The 20,184-nt window shown below is 41.8% G+C and overlaps 1 protein-coding gene across 1 annotated transcript in view; it reads right to left on the reverse strand.

The window, feature by feature from the left end:
* Window positions 1-6,287: 6,287 nt before the first annotated feature.
* The window catches only part of LOC126161445 (troponin C), a 58,659-nt gene continuing 44,762 nt past the window's right edge, over window positions 6,288-20,184 (reverse strand). The window contains exons 4-6 of the mRNA XM_049917260.1: window positions 17,317-17,436; window positions 12,136-12,267; window positions 6,288-6,523 (exon numbers count right to left, since the gene is read on the reverse strand). Coding sequence (XP_049773217.1) covers window positions 6,495-6,523; window positions 12,136-12,267; window positions 17,317-17,436 — 281 coding nt within the window. The 3' untranslated portion in view covers window positions 6,288-6,494. The remainder of the gene's footprint in view (window positions 6,524-12,135; window positions 12,268-17,316; window positions 17,437-20,184) is intronic.

The raw sequence follows: 20,184 nt of genomic DNA on the forward strand, positions 1-20,184 counted from the left end.
TATCTTCATATTTTTCAAAACATTCTGAATGAACTCCCTAATGATTCAACTTCTTTACCGCCCATACTGATACTAAAAAACAAAGCACCGACAAATCGCATTTCTGAAATCGTTCCTTTTCCGCCTACACGGAAACTGCGGCATTCTGAAGTTGTTAACCTGGATCTGCAAAATATTGCGTCTGTGGCTGCTAGAAGAGAGAAATCAGCAAAGCGTCCTGGTCGTTTAAAAATCTTGTCAGTTGGTCAGAAGGTGTTAATTAAGTCTCATCGTTTGTCTCACAAAGGAAAAGGCTTGTGTCGCAAATTTTTTCTGCTTTATAACGGTCCATATAGAATTCGCAAAATTATTCATGATAACACTGTCGAAGTAGAAACTCTGAAATCACGACGCTCTAAAGGAATACATCATATATCTAACGTTAAAATTTTTGTGGAATGATATACTTTTGAAAAATTTTTGTAGAATGACATACTTTTGAGAAACTAACAGTTGTATGTAAACACGCGGAGAGTACAAGGACACCGCGCTGTGTTTTGGCGGCGGCGTATACTCAAAGCAACAGTCAAGTCTGCGCGCCACACAGGGCAGTCGTTGACCGCAAACAATCACTTCCTACGTCACGCGCCTACAGCTGATCGAGCGCTCAGTGCGAATGCACTGACAATCATAAATAAATACACAGTCTAATTTCTCCAACTAAATTCAGTATAAAGCTATAGTGACTTGTTAAATTCTGTTATTAACATTCAGTATTTTTTCAGGATACAGTTCTATAAGGTATTTAAGAACTTCAGGTAAATTCTGTGCGTGTCCGACGTTAAGACGACTTGCTATCGAGAAAATTTCAGGAAAAATGTCATTTCGAAGAAGAAAGTAATAAACTAAAAAAAGGTAACTATTAATTGAGTTTATTTTTCAGGTAACATATTTCCACTTAGGTACGTACTTTAGACGTAATTTGCTGCTCGCGATTACGTGATTCATACTTTGTGCTAATTACATGTTCTATGAAATTACTTGTGAAGCGACGTGCTTGCGTACGTTAACTGATTTTGACAATTTTTATTAATGTACTGGATTGTAACTTGTGTATACTATGCATCGCTTGGCTGCACTGCTTTTTCACTGATGTCATATTTTTTAATTATGTGCCTGCTGTGCCTATCTATTTAAATTATAATTGTCACCTGATTAATTGTGCTGATGTGGTTAGGCATGTAAGTAAGTTATACTTTGTGATTTATCTGCTTGCGCCTTCATGTTTACTTATTTGCTTGCGCCTTCATGTTTACTTATTAAGATACGATGCTAATGACCTGTTTAGTACGTAAGATATATGTTTACTGCTATGCGTATGGATTGCACATTTACACATTTCTGCTTGTTGTCATAACTATACTTTAATTTGGTATATAGCAATGCTGGTGTACAGTGTACAAACATAGAGTTTAGGTTACACTATGGTACTAGTTACAGATTGTTCGCTTGGCGAAGCCTCGTTATAGAAATTGTGCTGCATCCACTTGTTGACATTCTGTTCATTACTGGTATATTTACTCGCTGTTGCTTGTTTTGCTTACGCTCAGTGCTTTATATTTTAACATAAGAAAATGAACTGCAATAATTCGACGAACGACATTAGTACAAGAAACATCATAGAAGTCACATGAGCTGGAGGTTTTATGAAAGCTGTATAAATGTATGCCAATAGGAAGGAAGCTAACGACATGACATACCAACACAGTTATTACACTGCATTTTTCGTGAGCAATTGAAATAGGAAGTGACACTTGATACAAGAAATACTCCACATGTTTGCTTCTGTTTGCCATAATTCTTGAAGTGGTGTACACACTGTGAAATATTAGCATCATTCACACTCCGTAATCGTACTTAATTACTGAGAGTTATTCGAACTAAGTCTGTTAGAGGTCATGTATGTATTCTTTGTTTATAATTCATAATGAGTAGAAGATTTTGGTCAGATGGATTACACAGAGGTTGTGTGTTGACAGTGTGTCTTCGGATTGTATGGGATGAGGAGGTTTGCATTAGGATTTTATGTGTACTTGTTCGACGAAACTGACTTGAGGAAAGAGTTGTTATGGAAGTGAAATGATATTGGTAATATTGGAGTTTTTGTGGACAAGAGGTAAGGTAAATGATACTGACAATAAGGTTTATATGTCGACGTACTGAAGAGGTATTATTGAGGTATTGAGATTATATGAAGTTGATTGGAGCTTTGGTGGATAAGAAGTAAAGTGAGTGAGGTGCATATTTTTTTTGTTGTTGGTCTATATGGAACAAGGAGGATGAAGATAGCAGACTAGAACACTAAAATGGAAGGAAGATTGTCTACACACACTTTGTTAAATCACTAAGCAGTAGGTAATTTTTTTTTGGAGAGAGGAAGTTGCATATCTTGGCACACTGACAGTTGTTCAGTAACAGTACATTTTGATCTGGCTTGGCAAACATTGGTCTTGACATGATGACTATGACGTTGACTTAACAATTATTGACTGTTATACATTGCTGCCACCATTACTTGATACACATGATGAACATGAAATTTGACAGAAGTGGATTCAGACAGTTAACACTATACAATTACACAGTAGTACTTGATGTGGATGAAAGATGAATGAGTGTGTTTTGTGTGTTTTCCTTTCCTAATCCTACCCACCTATCTCCTAAATATTATTTTATTTGTTTGTAGTGGCTTGCACTGGCACCCATAAATATTATAGGTTTACTGATGTTTGTGTATTTGTAATAGTAATATGACAATTATCTGATGTCATTTGTGTGTTTGTTATGATTTGTATGTTTAGTGTAAGAACATTGTAAAAGCATTTGTATGTGCATTCAAACTATTGTTCATGCTTGAACTGTCTAAATAGTGACTGATTATGGACTGTTACTTGTACTTTTTCTACATGATTGGTGCCACTAGGACATGTTTAATTTGTGATGAGGAACAGTGTGATCAGTGATAGTTGTTTAATGTCATTTGTCGGTGTCTGCACCTACTCAACATTGCTGGGTGCCACTGATGAACTGCTTCTACTGAAATGATGTTACTTCTTGCTGTCTGCACCTACTCAACATTGCTGGGTGCCACTGATGGAACTGCTTCTACTGACATAATGTCACTTGATGGTGTCTGCACCTACTCAACATTGCTGGGTGCCATTGATGGACTGCTTCTACTGAAATGGTGTCACTTGTTGCTGTCTGCACCTACTCAACATTGCTGGGTGCCACTGATGGACTGCTTCTACTGCAATGATGTTACTTCTTGCTGTCTGCACCTACTCAACTTTGCTGGGTGCCACTGATGGACTGCATCTATTGAAATAATGTCACTTGTTGGTGTCTGCACCTGTTCAACATTGCTGGGTGCCACTGATGGAACTGCTTCTACTGAACTGGTGTCACTTGTTGCTGTAGCACCTGTTCAACATTGCTGGGTGCCACTGATGGACTGCTTCTACTGAAATGAAGTCACTTCTTGGTGTCTGCACCTACTCAACATTGCTGGGTGCCACTGATGAACTGCTTCTACTGAAATGAAGTCACTTCTTGGTGTCTGCACCTACTCAACATTGCTGGGTGCCACTGATGAACTGCTTCTACTGAAATGATGTCACCTGTTGGAGTCTGAACCTACTCCACAATGCTGGGTGCCACTGATGGACTGCTTCTAATGAAATGATGTCACCTGTTGGAGTCTGCACCTGTTCCACAATGCTGGGTGCCACTGATGGACTGCTTCTACTGAGATGATGTCACTTATTGCTGTCAGCACCTATTCAACAGTGCTGGGTGCTACTGCTGGAACTGTGAACTACTTGTTGTGAATATTTGTATTAACTGATTTTTTGTGTATTACTGTTTGTGAAAAGTTATAAGACTCTTACCTGCTCATATTCGTCATTGCTGACGTTATTGATTTAATTGTTTAACCACATGATATTTCTGTAAACTATTATGTAAAGTCACATGTATGAAAGAATTTGTATTGCTTAGTGTATTTTATATATTAGGCTATTGAAAGGTCAGTGCAAAGCCAAAATTTTATCTAGTTATATGATATTTACGTATTAATATTATCTTTTATTTTTGTCTGTATTTTTTTTGACGAATTTGGTGGTATTTTCACCACCAATGCTGGCAAAAATACCATCAAATTCTAGCCCGTGGAGGAAGGGCATATGAAAGGTGGCTACACTGTATGAAAGGTGGCTACACTGAGCCACAGCGCCAAAAATCGCGCCAGAGAGAGTATTGTTCCGCCGCCTCCACTGGCAGTGCTCATTGAGAGGTAGCGGCAGGCAGTTCTTGCCGAGTAGTTGTGGTGGACACAGCTTGTAGCTGAAGTGGGGTGAGATGTGGTAGTCGAGAGTGTTGTTCCATGTTTATGCTGTTATTTGATGGGAGAGATAGCAGATGTTGTTCCAATGGAGATATTGTAATGATCTGAGTGCTTTTCGTCAATATAAATTAAGGTAACTAACTACTGTTCTTTATTTTCTTATTATTTGTGTGTCCTGAATAATGCTTCATTACAGGTTCAGTCAACAAAGCATCTGGCGTGTGTTCTTGTATTAGAGTGTAATTCTGGGTTTCTTGCACAATTATAGTATTTCTAATCTTCTTTTATCACGTCAGTATAAATGATATTTAAATATTCTTGTCTTGTTGAAGAAGAACCGTGCCAGATGTGCGTTGAGTCATACTACCACATACAGAACAGCTACACTTGAGCTTGTTGTTTCGTAGGTTTTATAGTTGCTGGGGACTTAATTAATTAATTGTGTTAATGAAAAGTTTCATTTCATTCTTTGTTGTGGTTCTATGCAGTCAGATAGCGTAATAATACTAGTCAGGGCCAGCCGTTTACGAGACTTGCGTAATCGGACATACAGCTACTAAAATTATTTGCATTTTTATTTTTCATTTTATTAAGCCCCCATGCATGAGTTACGAATCAACCGTGAATCGGTTAGACGAATTTTGCATAAAGAATTAAAATACCATTCCTACAAAATGCTCATTGTCCAAAAACTTAAGGAAACTGATTTTGCTGTACGAGAAGAATTCGCTTACAGAATGCAAGGGATTTTGGGATCGAATGAAAATGAAATTTTATTGATTAACGATGAAGCTCATTTTCATTTAAACGGGACCGTGAATAAGCAAAACCTACGTTACTGGGCTCCAGAGCATCCACACCTCATCCACCAGCGTCCTCTACACTCAGGAAAAGTAACAGTCTGGTGTGCTCTTGGCTCTGTTGGCATTATTGGACCTTATTTTTTTTTTAAGAGAACGGGGCCATAGTTACTGTTAATTCGGTTCATTACATTCGTATGCTTGAAACATTCTTGAAACCATAACTAAGAAGACGACGAATCCCTTTAAAACGCGTTTGGTTCCAGCAGGTTGGGGCAACATCGCACACCGCAAACACTTCAATGGCAGCTCTTAGACGCATGTTTCCTGGCCGGATTATCTCACGTTTTGGCAATGTTCCTAGGCCTCCCAGGTATCCCGACTTGTCAGTATGTGGCTTTTTGCTGTGGGGTACCTTAATAACTGTGTCTATAACCACAAACCACGAAATCTGGACGAGTTGAAGAATGCAATCATTCAAGAAATTGCTGCCATCCCTGCACAGATTTTAGTTCGTGCGAAGGAGGATTCTGAGAAGAGACTTGAGTCCTGCATTCGAAATGATGGACATCACCTTGATGAGATTATTTTTCACAAATAACTTTGTTAACTAAAATGGCAAATCATGAACTTTGGTTTTGTTTAAATAAACATGCATTAATTTTAAAGTTGGCTGAGTGTTATTTCATTTAAAACCGTACGTCTCCCGTGTGTCACCCTGTATTTCAATGTTTTCTCCGCACGAAGATGTGAATTATCGCAGTGCTACAGATACCAACACACACCACTTTTACAACCAACGTAAGTGCTTTGTAACACAAATTGTCATTACCAGTAATCACAACATTGATGCCATGTGTTTCTTAGAATTTAGGCCGTGGTTGTAAAGCAGGAGATACCCTGGTACACAGCACGATAAAAATTGTAAAAAGCAGGTGTAACCAAGCTGCGAAGTTCATGTTTTGAGGACTTCCATTGTCAACGACCTCTTCATCTCACTTAAAATCTCACTGCGTCAGAATCGTTGACGCCATTTTTGCAAGATGATAAGGAGAGTGACAACGTGAACTGGGAAAAGAAAATGAATGCACACGGAAGCAGCATAGTGGCGAAATTATTTATTTACAATGTCTGTTGCTAAGTGTTAGCAATAGTGCCTGAGGCGAGAGCTGGATGGGTGTGATGACTGCTGCTTCTCCGTGGCCCTTCAGGAGGGTTCGCGGCTTTGGCGATGACGCTGCAGGTGGTGCTGTTGCTCTTGGTCCGTAGTGAGTAAACCGCTGGACGCCGTACCAGTCGCATTGGCTGGCTTATTCTCCCGTCATCATCTCCATGAACTCTGGAACACACCAGAGAAAACAAATGGAACTCTTATTCTTAAAAAAATTGAATTACACACAGAAAAAAGACGTACTTTGATCCTGGTAACTTACTTTGTGCCCAAAAAACATAATTGTGTGTATATGCAGACCAAAGCGACGAGAAAATTTTTACCAAGGCCCAGATTCAAACCCAGGTCTCCTGCTCACTAGGCGGATGGCTAACCACTACGTCACCCTGGCACAATGGCTTTGTGCAACCGCACGGTCTGGCCTAACACACCTCCCTCCTCAACCGAAATTCCGATTCACTTCTCAGCCCACTTCGTATTTAGCGTTGCAGAGGCTTTCCAACTCTTATGGAATAGCGTCTATGCAACCTACGGAGCGGAGAATCCTGCATGAAAGCCAGGCATCCATGCTTTAATCAGATGTAACTACATGGTTCCAGAGACCTTTTCAAGTCTCAGACATCTATGATGTATACAGGCAGACTGATGCAATGAGTGAAAATCAAAATTTTGATTGAGGAGGGAGGCGTACTGGGATAGCCCGTCAGCTGTGCAGATCCACAGTGGTTAGCAAAACTGCCTAGTGAGCAGGAGAAGCGGATTCGAATCTTCGATTGGGTACAAATTTTATACGTCACTTCCGTCTGTATATATACATCACAGATGTTTGTAACTTGAAAACGTATCTGGAACGATATAGTTTCATTTGATTAAAGCACCTCTGCTTGAGTTTCAGGCAGAATCCCCCGTTTCTTTCGATGGAGAGATGCTGTTGCAGTACAGCTGAAAAGACTCTGCAATGCTATTCGAGCTTAGTGGGGAATAGCAAGTAGGCTGAGGTGTGAAGCCGGCCGGTGTGGCCGTGCGGTTCTAGGCGCCCCAGTCTGGAACCGCGTGACCGCTACGGTCGCAGGTTCGAATCCTGCCTCGGGCATGGATGTGTGTGATGTCCTTAGGTTAGTTAGGTTTAAGTAGTTCTAAGTTCTAGGGGACTGATGACCACAGATGTTAAGTCCCATAGTGCTCAGAGCCATTTTTGGAGGTGTGAATGGAAATTTGGATTGAGAAGGGAGACGTGCTATGGTAGTCTGTGCAGTTGTGCAAAGTCGCCATGCCAGTGTATCGTAGTGGTTAGCACATCTGCCAAGTGAGTAAGACACCCAGGTTGGAATCCTGGCCTTGCTACAAATTTTGATTCGTGGCTTGAATCTACATACATACATCGTATCTGTTTGAGATTTGAAATGGTCTCTGGAACCAATTGATAAAAAATTGTATTAGGAATAAAATGTTGTCATAATGCCATGTCTTCTTAACGAAGGAAGCAGAGCACTATAAATTTTCACAATAAATGTAATTTCAGGTGAGCAGTCAAAAGACCATACATGTAAGAATTTTTAGGCTTAAAACAGAAAAACAATCGTGAACTTTTTATAATAATTCTATAAAAATAAGTCGAATCTACATCCACAGAAGACGACACATAGGTGTCGAAACACTTCTGGGTAAATGGAAGAAAGAGATTCATCGTGTCGTGCAGAAGGCGGAGATTAAAAACTTAACGTTAATTCGCAATACGGGAAAAAAGTCAACAGGAGGTACCAACCCTAGAAAGATGATTATCAACATCAGAACCGTAAGTCTCTTTTTGCAGCTTAATTTAATCGTCACAGGCATATGTCTGTAAGGCTATTACGATACAGTTGGCAAGTAATGAATTTGGCAGCTTGCGGATTTGTAGCCGGACAGAATGTACTGAATATTTCAATCGTGTCAAGTAATATAAAATCCAGCTCAGGTAAGCGTGTAGATTTGGGCTAGTCTCATCCTCTAAAAATGCAGGCGAGAGTAGATTCAGTGATTACACTCACTAATATTTTACATGAAGGTAATCTTTAGTGTCGCTTAAGTTGGTTCAGGAGCCTGCGGATTGGCTATTTTATTTACAGTTTCCTGAAGATGTCGATAAGTACAAGACGCAGGATGAAAGTAGAAGGCATGGTTAATAAATGGAAGATAATCTTAATTCGTGTGTAGAAGCTGTTAAATCAGGCGCTTTGACTCAGAAGTAGGACTGAGACAGTTTCGCAAACTACTAAGGTACCATACATCATAATCATCATCATTAGTGTTCTGCCAAAGGGCAGGTTTTCACATGGTAGTTTTCCAGTCTGTCCAGTCTTCTGCCCTCCTCTTCAGGTCCGCATAATTTCCTCTTCCCTTTTGTCGTCTATCATCTTGTATCTCCTTCTTCATCTCAGTCTTCTCCCACAAACCAGTCCTTCCAAAATCATCTGCTAGCAAGCACTCCCTTCTCCATGAATGTCCCAACTTTTCTTTTTCCTTTCTCTTATAACCTTCAGCAGACATCTTCTCTCACCAAACCTTTCCAATACTCTTTCATTACTCACTTTTTCAATCTAGCTTATTTTGTCCATTCTCCTCCACATCCACATCTCAAATGCTTCTAACCTTTTTTCATCCTCTCGTCTCAGCGTTCATGTTTCTGCCCCATATAGTGTCACACTCCAGACAAAATATTTACCAAGCCTTTTCCTTAGACCTTTATCTAATTTGCCACATAAAAGTCTCCTCTTTCTGCTGAATGCCTCCTTCGCTATGGCAATTCGAGTTTTCACCTCCTGGTGACATCTCAAGTCTTCAGTTATTGTGCTTCCAAGATATTTAAACGCACTTACTTGGCTAATGGTAGATTGTCCTATTTTAATATTGGACAGTCTGCGTCTTGTACTGACGACCATAATTTTTGTTTTTGCTGTGTTTATTTGTATCCCATATTTCACACAAGCTTCATTCAGGTCTTTCAGCATGTTACTCACAGTGCGCTCACTTTCTGCCACTAATACCATGTCATCAGCAAACCTTATACGTTCTACTCTCTTTCCGCCAGTACATATTCCTCTTTTCCCATCTAAGCTTTTCGCAGTAATCTCTTCAAGGTATGAAACTTCCTGGCAGATTAAAACTGTGTGCCGGACCGAGACTCCAACTCGGGACCTTTGCCTTTCGCGGGCAAGTGCTCTACCAACTGAGCTACCCAAGCACAACTCACGATCCGTCCTCACAGCTTTAATTCCGCCAGTACTTCGTCTCCTACCTTCCAAACTTTGCAGAAGCTCTCCTGCATACCTTGCAGAACTAGCACTCCTGGAAGCAATACGGAAAACTGGATTGTAAAGCGTACCCAGCAGCAGATATAGATTCAGAACACACTTTCGTAATGATGATTGAAGTATAAGAGGATCGTACTGAAGTATCAGTGTGGAAATAAGTGGAATACTAAACTACTAAGGAGTGACGAAACGCATTTGAAGTTGGGTACTGCGACAAGGAATACCATGGTAGACACTTAAGTTGAAGAGAAGTGGGCATCTCTAATAACAGCAGTCACAGATGATGAAAAGACAAACATAATTAGTACAATGGTAACTACGAAGAACCATTGGGTAGCAGATGAAATACTTTAATTGATGGACGATAGGAGGAAGGACGAAAATGGTCAGGGAACGACTAGAATACAGCAATGTAACTCAGAAGTGAAATAATAGGAATGGTGGGCAGCCGAGGTGAAATGGATGCAGGAGAAACGTGAAGATATCTCACTTGAAATAATTATCGTAAGGACTGACCCAAAATTCGAAAGCCAAAACAACCTTCGGTGAAATTAAAAGCAAGGGTGGCAATAACGAAAGTGCAATGGAAATTCCACTGTCAAACGCAGAGCGATCGCGTAGGTGGAAAGAGAGCACTGAAGGCCTCTCTAATGGTGAGGAATTGTCTGATGACGTGATAGAAGAAGAAATTGGAGTCGATATGGAGGACATAGCGAATCCAGTATTAGAGTCAGAATTTAAAAGAGCTTTGAAAGACTTGAGACTAAATAAAACAGAACGGATAGACAAGATTCAGTCGGTATATCTAAAGTCATTGAGATAAGTAGCTGCCAAACGCGTGTTCATGTTGGTGCGTAGTCTCAGACTTTTGGACAATTACGCCATAGAATTCAGGGAATAGGAAGAGCAGATAAGAGTTAGGTCTATTGTACAATCAGCTTAACAGCTCATTCAAATGGTTCAAATGGCTCTGAGAACTATGGGACTTAAAATCTGAGGTCATCAGCCCCTAGACTTAGAACTACTTCACCCTAACTAACCTAAGAAAATCACACACATCCATGCCCAAGGCAGGATTCGAACCTGCGACCGTAGCAGCAACACGGTTCCGGACTGAAGCGCCTAGAACCGCTCGGCCAACAGCTCATTTATCCAAGTTACTGGCAAGAATAATATACAAAAGAATGGAAAAGAAAACTGAAGAAATGTTACATGACTATCAGTTTGGCGTTAGGAAAGATAAAGGCGCCAGAGACACAATCTGACATTGCAGTTGATAATGGAAGCAAGACCGAAGAAAAATCGAGACACGCTTATAGCATCTGTCAACCTGGAAAAACTTTCGACAATGTAAAATCGTGCGAGATTCGTAATCCTGAGAAAAATAGGAGTAAGCTATAGGCAAAGACGTGTAATACAACGTATGTACGAGTACCTAGAGGAAACAATGAAATTGATAGGCCAAGAACGAAGTTCCTCGTATAAAGAGGTTGTGGGACAGTCTTTCGCTACTACCGTTCAAACTGTACATCGAAGAATCAGTGACGAAAATAAAAGGTGAGGAAGAATTACAGGAGTTGTTGAATGGTGTGAACAGTCTAATGAGTACAGAATACGGATTGAGAATACACCGAAAAAAGACGAAAGCAGTGAGAAGTAATAGAAATGAGAAAAGCGAGAAGCTTAAAATCAAAGTTAGTGATCACGAAGCAGAGGAAGATAAGGAATTCTGTTACCTTCGAAGCAAAATGGTCCATGACGGACGAAACGAGGAGGACATAAATAGCAGACTAGCACAGACCAAGTGGGTTTTCCTGGCCAAAAGAAGTCCACCGGTACTAGTTTTATATCAAACATATGCCTCAATTTGACGCTAAGATATTTCTGAGACTAGGTTTGGAGCACCAGATTATATAGTGGTGTATCATGGACTGTGGGAAATGCGGAAAAGAAGAAAATCGAAGCATTTGTGATGTGGTACTACAGAAGAATGTTGAAGAATAGGTGGACGGATAAAAGAAAGGAATGAGGAATTTCACTGTAGAGTCGGCGAAGGGAGGAACATATGGAAAACACTGACATGAAGAGGAGACAGGATGATAGCACATGTGTTAAGACACCAAGTAAAACTTCTGTCGTACTAGAGGGAGCTGTAGAGGGCAAACGATGCAGGAAAGACAGATATTGGAATACATCATCCAACAAATAACTTAGGACGTAGGATGCAAGTGGTACATTGAAATGAAGAGGTTGGCGCTGGAAAAAAATACTTGGCTGGCGGCTGGCCGCAAGAAACCAATCAGAAGACTGATAAAAAAGAAAGAAAGCGACACCATCTAACACCCAGAAGGATTTATTCTTATCGATAATGGCTGTGATAGCCCGCACTTCTATGATTTTCTGTACTGATGGAGAAGCGTATCTGATGGCTCGTATTGCTCAGTAGGAAGGGAAGGTGAGGGAGTGTTATCTCTTAAGGGTGCTCACCGTCGAAGTCGACGGTGCCGGAGCCGTCGGTATCAATCTCGGCGATGATGCCGTCCAGGTCTTCTGGTCCCAGCTTGTCGTCCAGCGCCGCCAGGATTTCTCGCAGCGTCCCCGTCGTGATGTAGCCGTTTCCTGCGCAACAAACGCACAAGCTTAAACGAAATACAGTCGACACGCTCGTGCTTTCAAATAACGTCGGGGTGACAAAAGATAGACACGACAGAGACATCCCCTCAACTCCCGTTAAATATTACGTTCATTTTCTCCATCTGGGGTACCACAGCAGTATGCTTGTTAAAAGACGTACTGACGTAATCCACCTCGGCTGTTTTTCACAAGTATTCACTTTACCACATGTTACAAAATTGGCCAATTGTGGCACTACGAGTCATTTTCAAGGGTAGTAGGCGTCGATGTATTGTACACAGGATAACTGTACACGTCGACACCTACTACCTTGAAAATGACCTATAAGGCCGATATTGACCAAAAGTGAGTACCTGTCAAAAACTGGCGAGGCAGAATACTTTAGTGTGTCTCAACAAATATTACTTTCTTATTTTAATTTTTTTTATTTGGGGTCTGGCGCCCATTTAATCAGGTAAAAGGTAAGTAATTTACATACAGAACAAAACATAAATTGACAATAGCTTCAGAAGCTTGCTGTTAATTGAGATGCTTGCAAACAGTGAAAAATGTTTTTAAATTTAAAGGAAAAGATGGAATAACAATATAACATATTAACGTTTAGCAACGGTGTTTTGACACAAATATAAATGAAGATACAAATACACGCTTATCGAAGGTGCTTGACAGCAGTGAAAATTTTCACAGTGTAGCTCAACAGAGTTAATTATTCTGGCACCACAAGTTCATGGAATAAAACAGAAAGACAAGCAGAGAAAAAATGTTCAGGACGTAAGCTGGATACATACTCATATAAAATACATTATTATGAACATGAAACAACCAGTGCTGCGTTCTTACCGCAAAGATACTTTGACAGCTTGCAAAACTTTACAAAGCTCTTCATTATATGCGGGGAATACCCAAAGAAAGCAGAATGGCAGCATTCTCAGGAAAATCTACTGTCAGCGGACATAATTGTTGCAGAAACGACTGTTTGAGTCTCTTCCATTTTGCAGCACATCCGATGTGATTGAAGTCACCTTATGTAGTGTATGCAGTCACAGGCCACAGCTGGAATAATTTCTATGTGGTGAAGATGCATTGGAAACCTGTCGAGGTTGAAACTCATACGGTAGAAGGAGGATATCAACCATCTGGGTAGGCGAACATCGTGAAACGGAGTTTGTGTGGAATAACAGGCTGAATATAATTCATAATATCATTATCCCCTGAAGAACTAACACAGTTCCAGTCCTTTTGATATTGCTGAAAAGCAACGGTGCAGTTCAGAAGGAGAAAGTCTCAAGTCGATCAGTGTTCCCGATTTTCTGGTTTCTTCAATAAGAATATTGGTTTCTTCAATAAGAATATTGACTATTTCATTATGAATGTTACCACCACGCAGGGATGTGACGCAGTGGTTGGCATACTGGACTCGCATTCGGCAGGACGACGGCTCAAATTCGCGTCCGGCCGTCCAGATTTAGATTTCCTGTGATTTCCTCAAGTCGCACCAGGCAGGTGCCCGGATGGTTCCTTTGAAAGGGCAGGGCCGATTTCATACCCCATCCTTGAGACGATCCGAGCTTGAGCTCCGTCTCTAATGATCTCGATGTCGACGGGACGTTAAAGCCAGTTTTCCTTCAATGAAGCCACGGTGAGATTTAACCCACGGGAATTATGTCGTTTGTCTCTAGATTTCACACTGGAGACACTGCCAAATGATTGCCGAAATTAGAGTTCTGGTTTTTTAATTCCACTTCTTATGCCTTAGAGATTTAAAACTTACGTAGAATCGGACAGAATGACGACCTTAGAAAGCTGAAGCGAGCTGACATGTTTTAAGCTTCCACAGAAAAAAAACTAAGTTCCTTTCTGTAGTTGAAACAATTTTAAGACTTGTGTACAGGGAAAGGCACACTCCACATTTTCTCCCTTTTTTTAGTTTGGAGCCCTCGGTGTACTCGTATATGTGCAAAAAGTCCGACCTTTAAAAGTGTGACACTAGAAAGAATAGCAAATAATAAAATTTTACTTATTTTGCGCATTCATTATATTAGGAAAATTACATGATTAAACAGTAAATGATTTAGAGGGTATTATACCACGTAAAATGTGGTACAAAGATCTACGCTCTCTGCTCTATTGATACGGGTCGCGCCGTCAGGCTAACGACAGCGTGAAGCGGACGGGGCCTTGGCCCAAGTTAGGAGCATACATTCCATTGTGTCACTTGCACTGGATTACAATATGCGTAACACAGCTAAAACTTTCTGGCGGAAAGGGTTGTGATACAATTATGTACAACACTAATAATTGTATCATCTTTCACCTGGCGCTATTCAAAAGTTTGATACTTTCGAAATATTTATGCAAGTCATCCATGCCCAGCAATCAAATTACAACAATAAGAAGGATATCAAATAACGAACTTTTACGTTTAACTGTGCATAAACATTATTCTAGGAAGAAAATAGGGTTAAATTTTTAGGAGGTCTGGGGGTATACTGGACACCAACTTTGGCAGCAGCAATCCGGCTACGCATAGAGTCGTACTGAGTCTGGATGGCAGATACGATAACGTCAGTCCACGCTGTTTCAACTCTGAGCCGGAGTTCAGAGGCAATCGTGGAGGTGGGTGAGTGGTAGGCGGGCAATCTCTGAAACCCGTGACCAGATGTTTACAACCAGTGGGAGATCTGGAGAAGTCCGGCCAGAGCAAAAGTCGAAGAGCCTCCGTGTCGAGGTAGGTCAGACCACCACAAGCAAAATGTGGTTTGGCGTTATCTCGTTGAAAGATATCACGAAGCCGTTGAATGCCACTCATCCGAAGACATCAGAAACGACACATCTGCTAAAAGTTCGTAGGCTTCTAATGCCATTGTTATTTTGAAAAAAAATAATTTTGGGTACTTGGCTGTGTCATTATAAATTACTAAAGCAACTAACTGCCGAAGTTTCGACTGACTTTGCAGCGGTCCTCTTCAGGGCAGTTACCAGCTGGAAAGTGTAGTTAACCGTCCTGAAGAGGACTATCGTAAAGTCTTTCGAAACGTTGGCAGTTACTTGTTTCGGTATTTTATAATTACGCTGCCTAATACCTAAAATTATTTTACGAAAATGACGCCTGCCGTTCGAATTGCAGACTACGCGAACTAGAAATAAAAGGGTGGTTTACTTAATGGCAGGCCGGCCGAGGTGGCCGAGCGGTTCTAGGCGCTACAGTTTGGAACGTCGCGACCGCTACGATCACAGGTTCAAATCCTGACTCGGGCATGGATGTTTGTGATGTCCTTACGTTAGTTAGGTTTCAGTAGTTCTCAGTTCTAGGGGACTGATGACCTCAGAAGTTAAGTCCCATAGTGCTCAGAGCAATTTGAACCATTTGAACTTAATGGCACCACATAGTATCATATCAATTGCTGGACCCGTATGACGATGTCGAATGCAATCTGGCAACGTTCGCTGCTCTGGAAAACTTCACAAGGGAACACGTCCATCACGATGGTGTACGTTTAACCAGGACTTGACCCTACTCCAGGGATCCAGCATTGTCGCTCGGCGAGTTACTGTCGTCCAACCACACTCTGCTGCCGCGCCAAGGTAAGCCGCAACAGCGGTGAATTCCGCATTACGTAGGGGTGTTCGGACAGTTTTGATCCGATAGTGTATAACAAGATGATTGGCACAGGGGATTAAAGTTTTCTTCAACGAAAGAGCTCAACCAGTGTAAGAAATCTGAATGGGACTGAGGAAGGGGTCCCTGAAAGTGTACGTCTGGAGGACAGTGCTGTGTGCATCAGCATCAGTAATCCGTAGAAGAAAAAACTGAAGGTATCTAGTACGTCGTGCTCTCGAACAATGTTAAAGATTAAAACATTAGTGGAATACGAAATGAAGAATTAGCACACAGTATGATGAAGGAAAGACGTTAACGGACGACTGTTACAAGAAGAATGAACAGGTTGTAAGAGGTCCATGATTAAGGAATTTGTTGCTAGCGCACTCGAGCAGATGCAATTTCGATGGATTGCTCACGCGCTGCCTGCGATATGTAAGCTATAAGAGAATCTCAGACCAAAGAGCAGTGTTGGCGGCAGTTGGAACTGTGTAGCAGTTGGAGTAAGTAGTAGTAGCCAGTCGTGTGTATGGAGTTGGCTGGGCCGGTCGTGGGGAACAATGGTGGAGCCTGAGCGATATAATATAAGGTAAAAGCAGCCACGGGCATATGTAGTATTTTTATATCAAGTCCCATGTAAATGTTTAAAAAAATCTCTTAATAATAATCTTTTTTATAAAAATTAACTTTTGACAATTCATCTCAATTTAAAGAATTTACTAGTTTCTCCAATCCGTGGTCATCCCGATTATTGTAAAGAAAAATCAGTTGTTTCCTTTTATAACATGAGAAATCTATCGGCCAGCATTGCACCGGGCTGTGCCAGGAAAATTTATTATAAGAGCAGATATATATGCGTTATCCGGCGACTTCATTGAGGTAAGATTTTTCAATTTACTTAGACTGATCTGTCAGGGCCATGACGCAGCACTGCTGACGTCTAAAATTTACCAGTTTAAATTCACAGTCAGTTATTGAAAGGTTATAAGTGAGCCACATTTTATTGAGAGGTTAGTCACATTGTATTATTGGTAGGTTACGCTAAAAATGTGAATGTTATATAATTATACATTTTATTATTGGTAGGCTACGGAATTCATTTATTGCGAGGTTACGCTGAATGTGAATTACAAATAATTATATTTTTTCTGTTAGGAGGTTACGGAATTTTTCTGTTTGGAGGTTACAAGGTTCGTGAGGACATCAGGTACAGCATTGGTGCTGGAGTGAGCAGTAGAGGAGAGTAGTAGTCAAAAGCTATATTACTCAAAAACATAAGCAGAGGATATTGGTTATAGTAGTTATGTAGAGATGGAAAGATAAACACAGGGTAGGAAAAGCCTCACGCCAGCTGAAAGGGGACGACCTCAGAAAAATTTCGGCGAGTTGTAAAGAAATATGAAAGAAGTTCACTGAGAGGTATCGTCGCTCACCTTCCCTGTCGTACAGCCTGAAAGCCTCCTTCAGCTCCTCTTGCATGGCTTCCGAGTCCTCCTCCTCCAGGAAATGGGAGGCGATCCTGCAGAAGCCGTCAAAGTTCACCTTGCCCGATCCTGCAACAGTTAGTGAACATCGTAACTACGTTCTGTTTTTACTTCCTGATTGTAGCCTCTGAGTACAGTATTCTTCGGCGAAAATACCCATCAGGTAGCTCTAAAGCTACTGAGCATATACATAGACAATTGTATAAAGGAATAGCCGGTCGGTGTGGCCGAGCGGTTCTAGGCGCTTCAGTCTGGAACCGCGCGACCGCTACGGTCGCAGGTTCGAATCCTGCCTCGGGCGTGGATGTGTGTGATGTCCTTAGGTTAGTTAGGTTTAAGTAGTTCTAAGTTCTAGGGGACTGATGACCTCAGATGTTAAGTCCCATAGTACTCAGAGCCATTTTTGTAAAAAGGAATAAGTATACAGTTCTGCAGTGAAACTTTAGCTTCAGCATCAAACATAGTATCACTACCGGTATCCGAAATAAGTAGTAATGAAATGTTCGAAAATAATGTACAAATGACTACTAGCTGTAGTATTAGCATGGTATTTCGTAAGGGACTGCAAGAAACGGAACGAAAAAAAAATCGCAGCAAATAAGATATAAGAACCAAAATCTTTAATGTATGAAGCACATTTCGTAGATTTACATTTATGTTATATTGCAAGCTAAGAAGATTTGACAAAGGAAACGATGAACAACGAGGATGCACAGATTTTTTAGCGTATCATCTCGTACATTTTTCTTCCATTAGGAAACACTGCAACAGTCAACTACTCGCTGTCAACCTTCAGAATTGAGCTATTTTATTCCGGTTGTAAAACAGACTTACTGGTCAAACTATCCAGTAAGTGAAACCAAAGTTACTTCATCTATCAAATACAGAACTTCAAATTAGGGTAGACGGTTATTCTCTTCAGTAATTTCAAATAACAGTATTTGGCCGATACTTGAACTTGTTGTAGACCTTGGCTATTCCTCGATTAAAGACTATTAAGGCACACCGCAACAAGATACAAGTTACTTTATTTAGTATTTAAACTTTTCATCATCGATAGAACCCTGGGAAACCTGTCGTATGGTAAGTCGAGAGTAAGAATGAATTTACCTAACACTGCAATTAAAAGACCTCTATTCAATAGACTGAGAATTCTGACATTGCCCTCACAGTATATATTTTCTTTAATGTCGTTTGTTGTTAGCAATATTAGCTTATTCCCAAGAGTTAGCAGTTTTCACTCAGTTAATATTAGGCAGAAATCAAATCTGCATGTGGAATGCACTTCCTCGACTCTTGTGCAAAAAGGAGTGCAGTATTCTGCTGCAACCATTTTCAATAAGCTACCACAAGAACTCACAAATCTTAGCAGTAGCCCAAACACTTCTAAGTCTAAACTGAAGAGTTTCTTCATGGCTCACTCCTTCTATTCTGTCGAAGAGTTCCTGGAAGAGCTGAAAAATTAAGCAAATTCCAGTGTTACATTGTTGATTTTCTTTATTTAAACTTACGAATTGTCGCCTAAATACACTCCTGGAAATGGAAAAAAGAACACATTGACACCGGTGTGTCAGACCCACCATACTTGCTCCGGACACTGCGAGAGGGTTGTACAAGCAATGATCACACGCACGGCACAGCGGACACACCAGGAACCGCGGTGTTGGCCGTCGAATGGCGCTAGCTGCGCAGCATTTGTGCACCGCCGCCGTCAGTGTCAGCCAGTTTGCCGTGGCATACGGAGCTCCATCGCAGTCTTTAACACTGGTAGCATGCCGCGACAGCGTGGACGTGAACCGTATGTGCAGTTGACGGACTTCGAGCGAGGGCGTATAGTGGGCATGCGGGAGGCCGGGTGGACGTACCGCCGAATTGCTCAACACGTGGGGCGTGAGGTCTCCACAGTACATCGATGTTGTCGCCAGTGGTCGGCGGAAGGTGCACGTGCCCGTCGACCTGGGACCGGACCGCAGCGACGCACGGATGCACGCCAAGACCGTAGGATCCTACGCAGTGCCGTAGGGGACCGCACCGCCACTTCCCAGCAAATTAGGGACACTGTTGCTCCTGGGGTATCGGCGAGGACCATTCGCAACCGTCTCCATGAAGCTGGGCTACGGTCCCGCACACCGTTAGGCCGTCTTCCGCTCACGCCCCAACATCGTGCAGCCCGCCTCCAGTGGTGTCGCGACAGGCGTGAATGGAGGGACGAATGGAGACGTGTCGTCTTCAGCGATGAGAGTCGCTTCTGCCTTGGTGCCAATGATGGTCGTATGCGTGTTTGGCGCCGTGCAGGTGAGCGCCACAATCAAGACTGCATACGACCGAGGCACACAGGGCCAACACCCGGCATCATGGTGTGGGGAGCGATCTCCTACACTGGCCGTACACCACTGGTGATCGTCGAGGGGACACTGAATAGTGCACGGTACATCCAAACCGTCAGCGAACCCATCGTTCTACCATTCCTAGACCGGCAAGGGAACTTGCTGTTCCAACAGGACAATGCACGTCCGCATGTATCCCGTGCCACCCAACGTGCTCTAGAAGGTGTAAGTCAACTACCCTGGCCAGCAAGATCTCCGGATCTGTCCCCCATTGAGCATGTTTGGGACTGGATGAAGCGTCGTCTCACGCGGTCTGCACGTCCAGCACCAACGCTGGTCCAACTGAGGCGCCTGGTGGAAATGGCATGGCAAGCCGTTCCACAGGACTACATCCAGCATCTCTACGATCGTCTCCATGGGAGAATAGCAGCCTGCATTGCTGCGAAAGGTGGATATACACTGTACTAGTGCCGACATTGTGCATGCTCTG

Source organism: Schistocerca cancellata, chromosome 2 (genome assembly GCF_023864275.1).
Source record: "Schistocerca cancellata isolate TAMUIC-IGC-003103 chromosome 2, iqSchCanc2.1, whole genome shotgun sequence".
Lineage (NCBI taxonomy): Eukaryota > Metazoa > Arthropoda > Insecta > Orthoptera > Acrididae > Schistocerca > Schistocerca cancellata.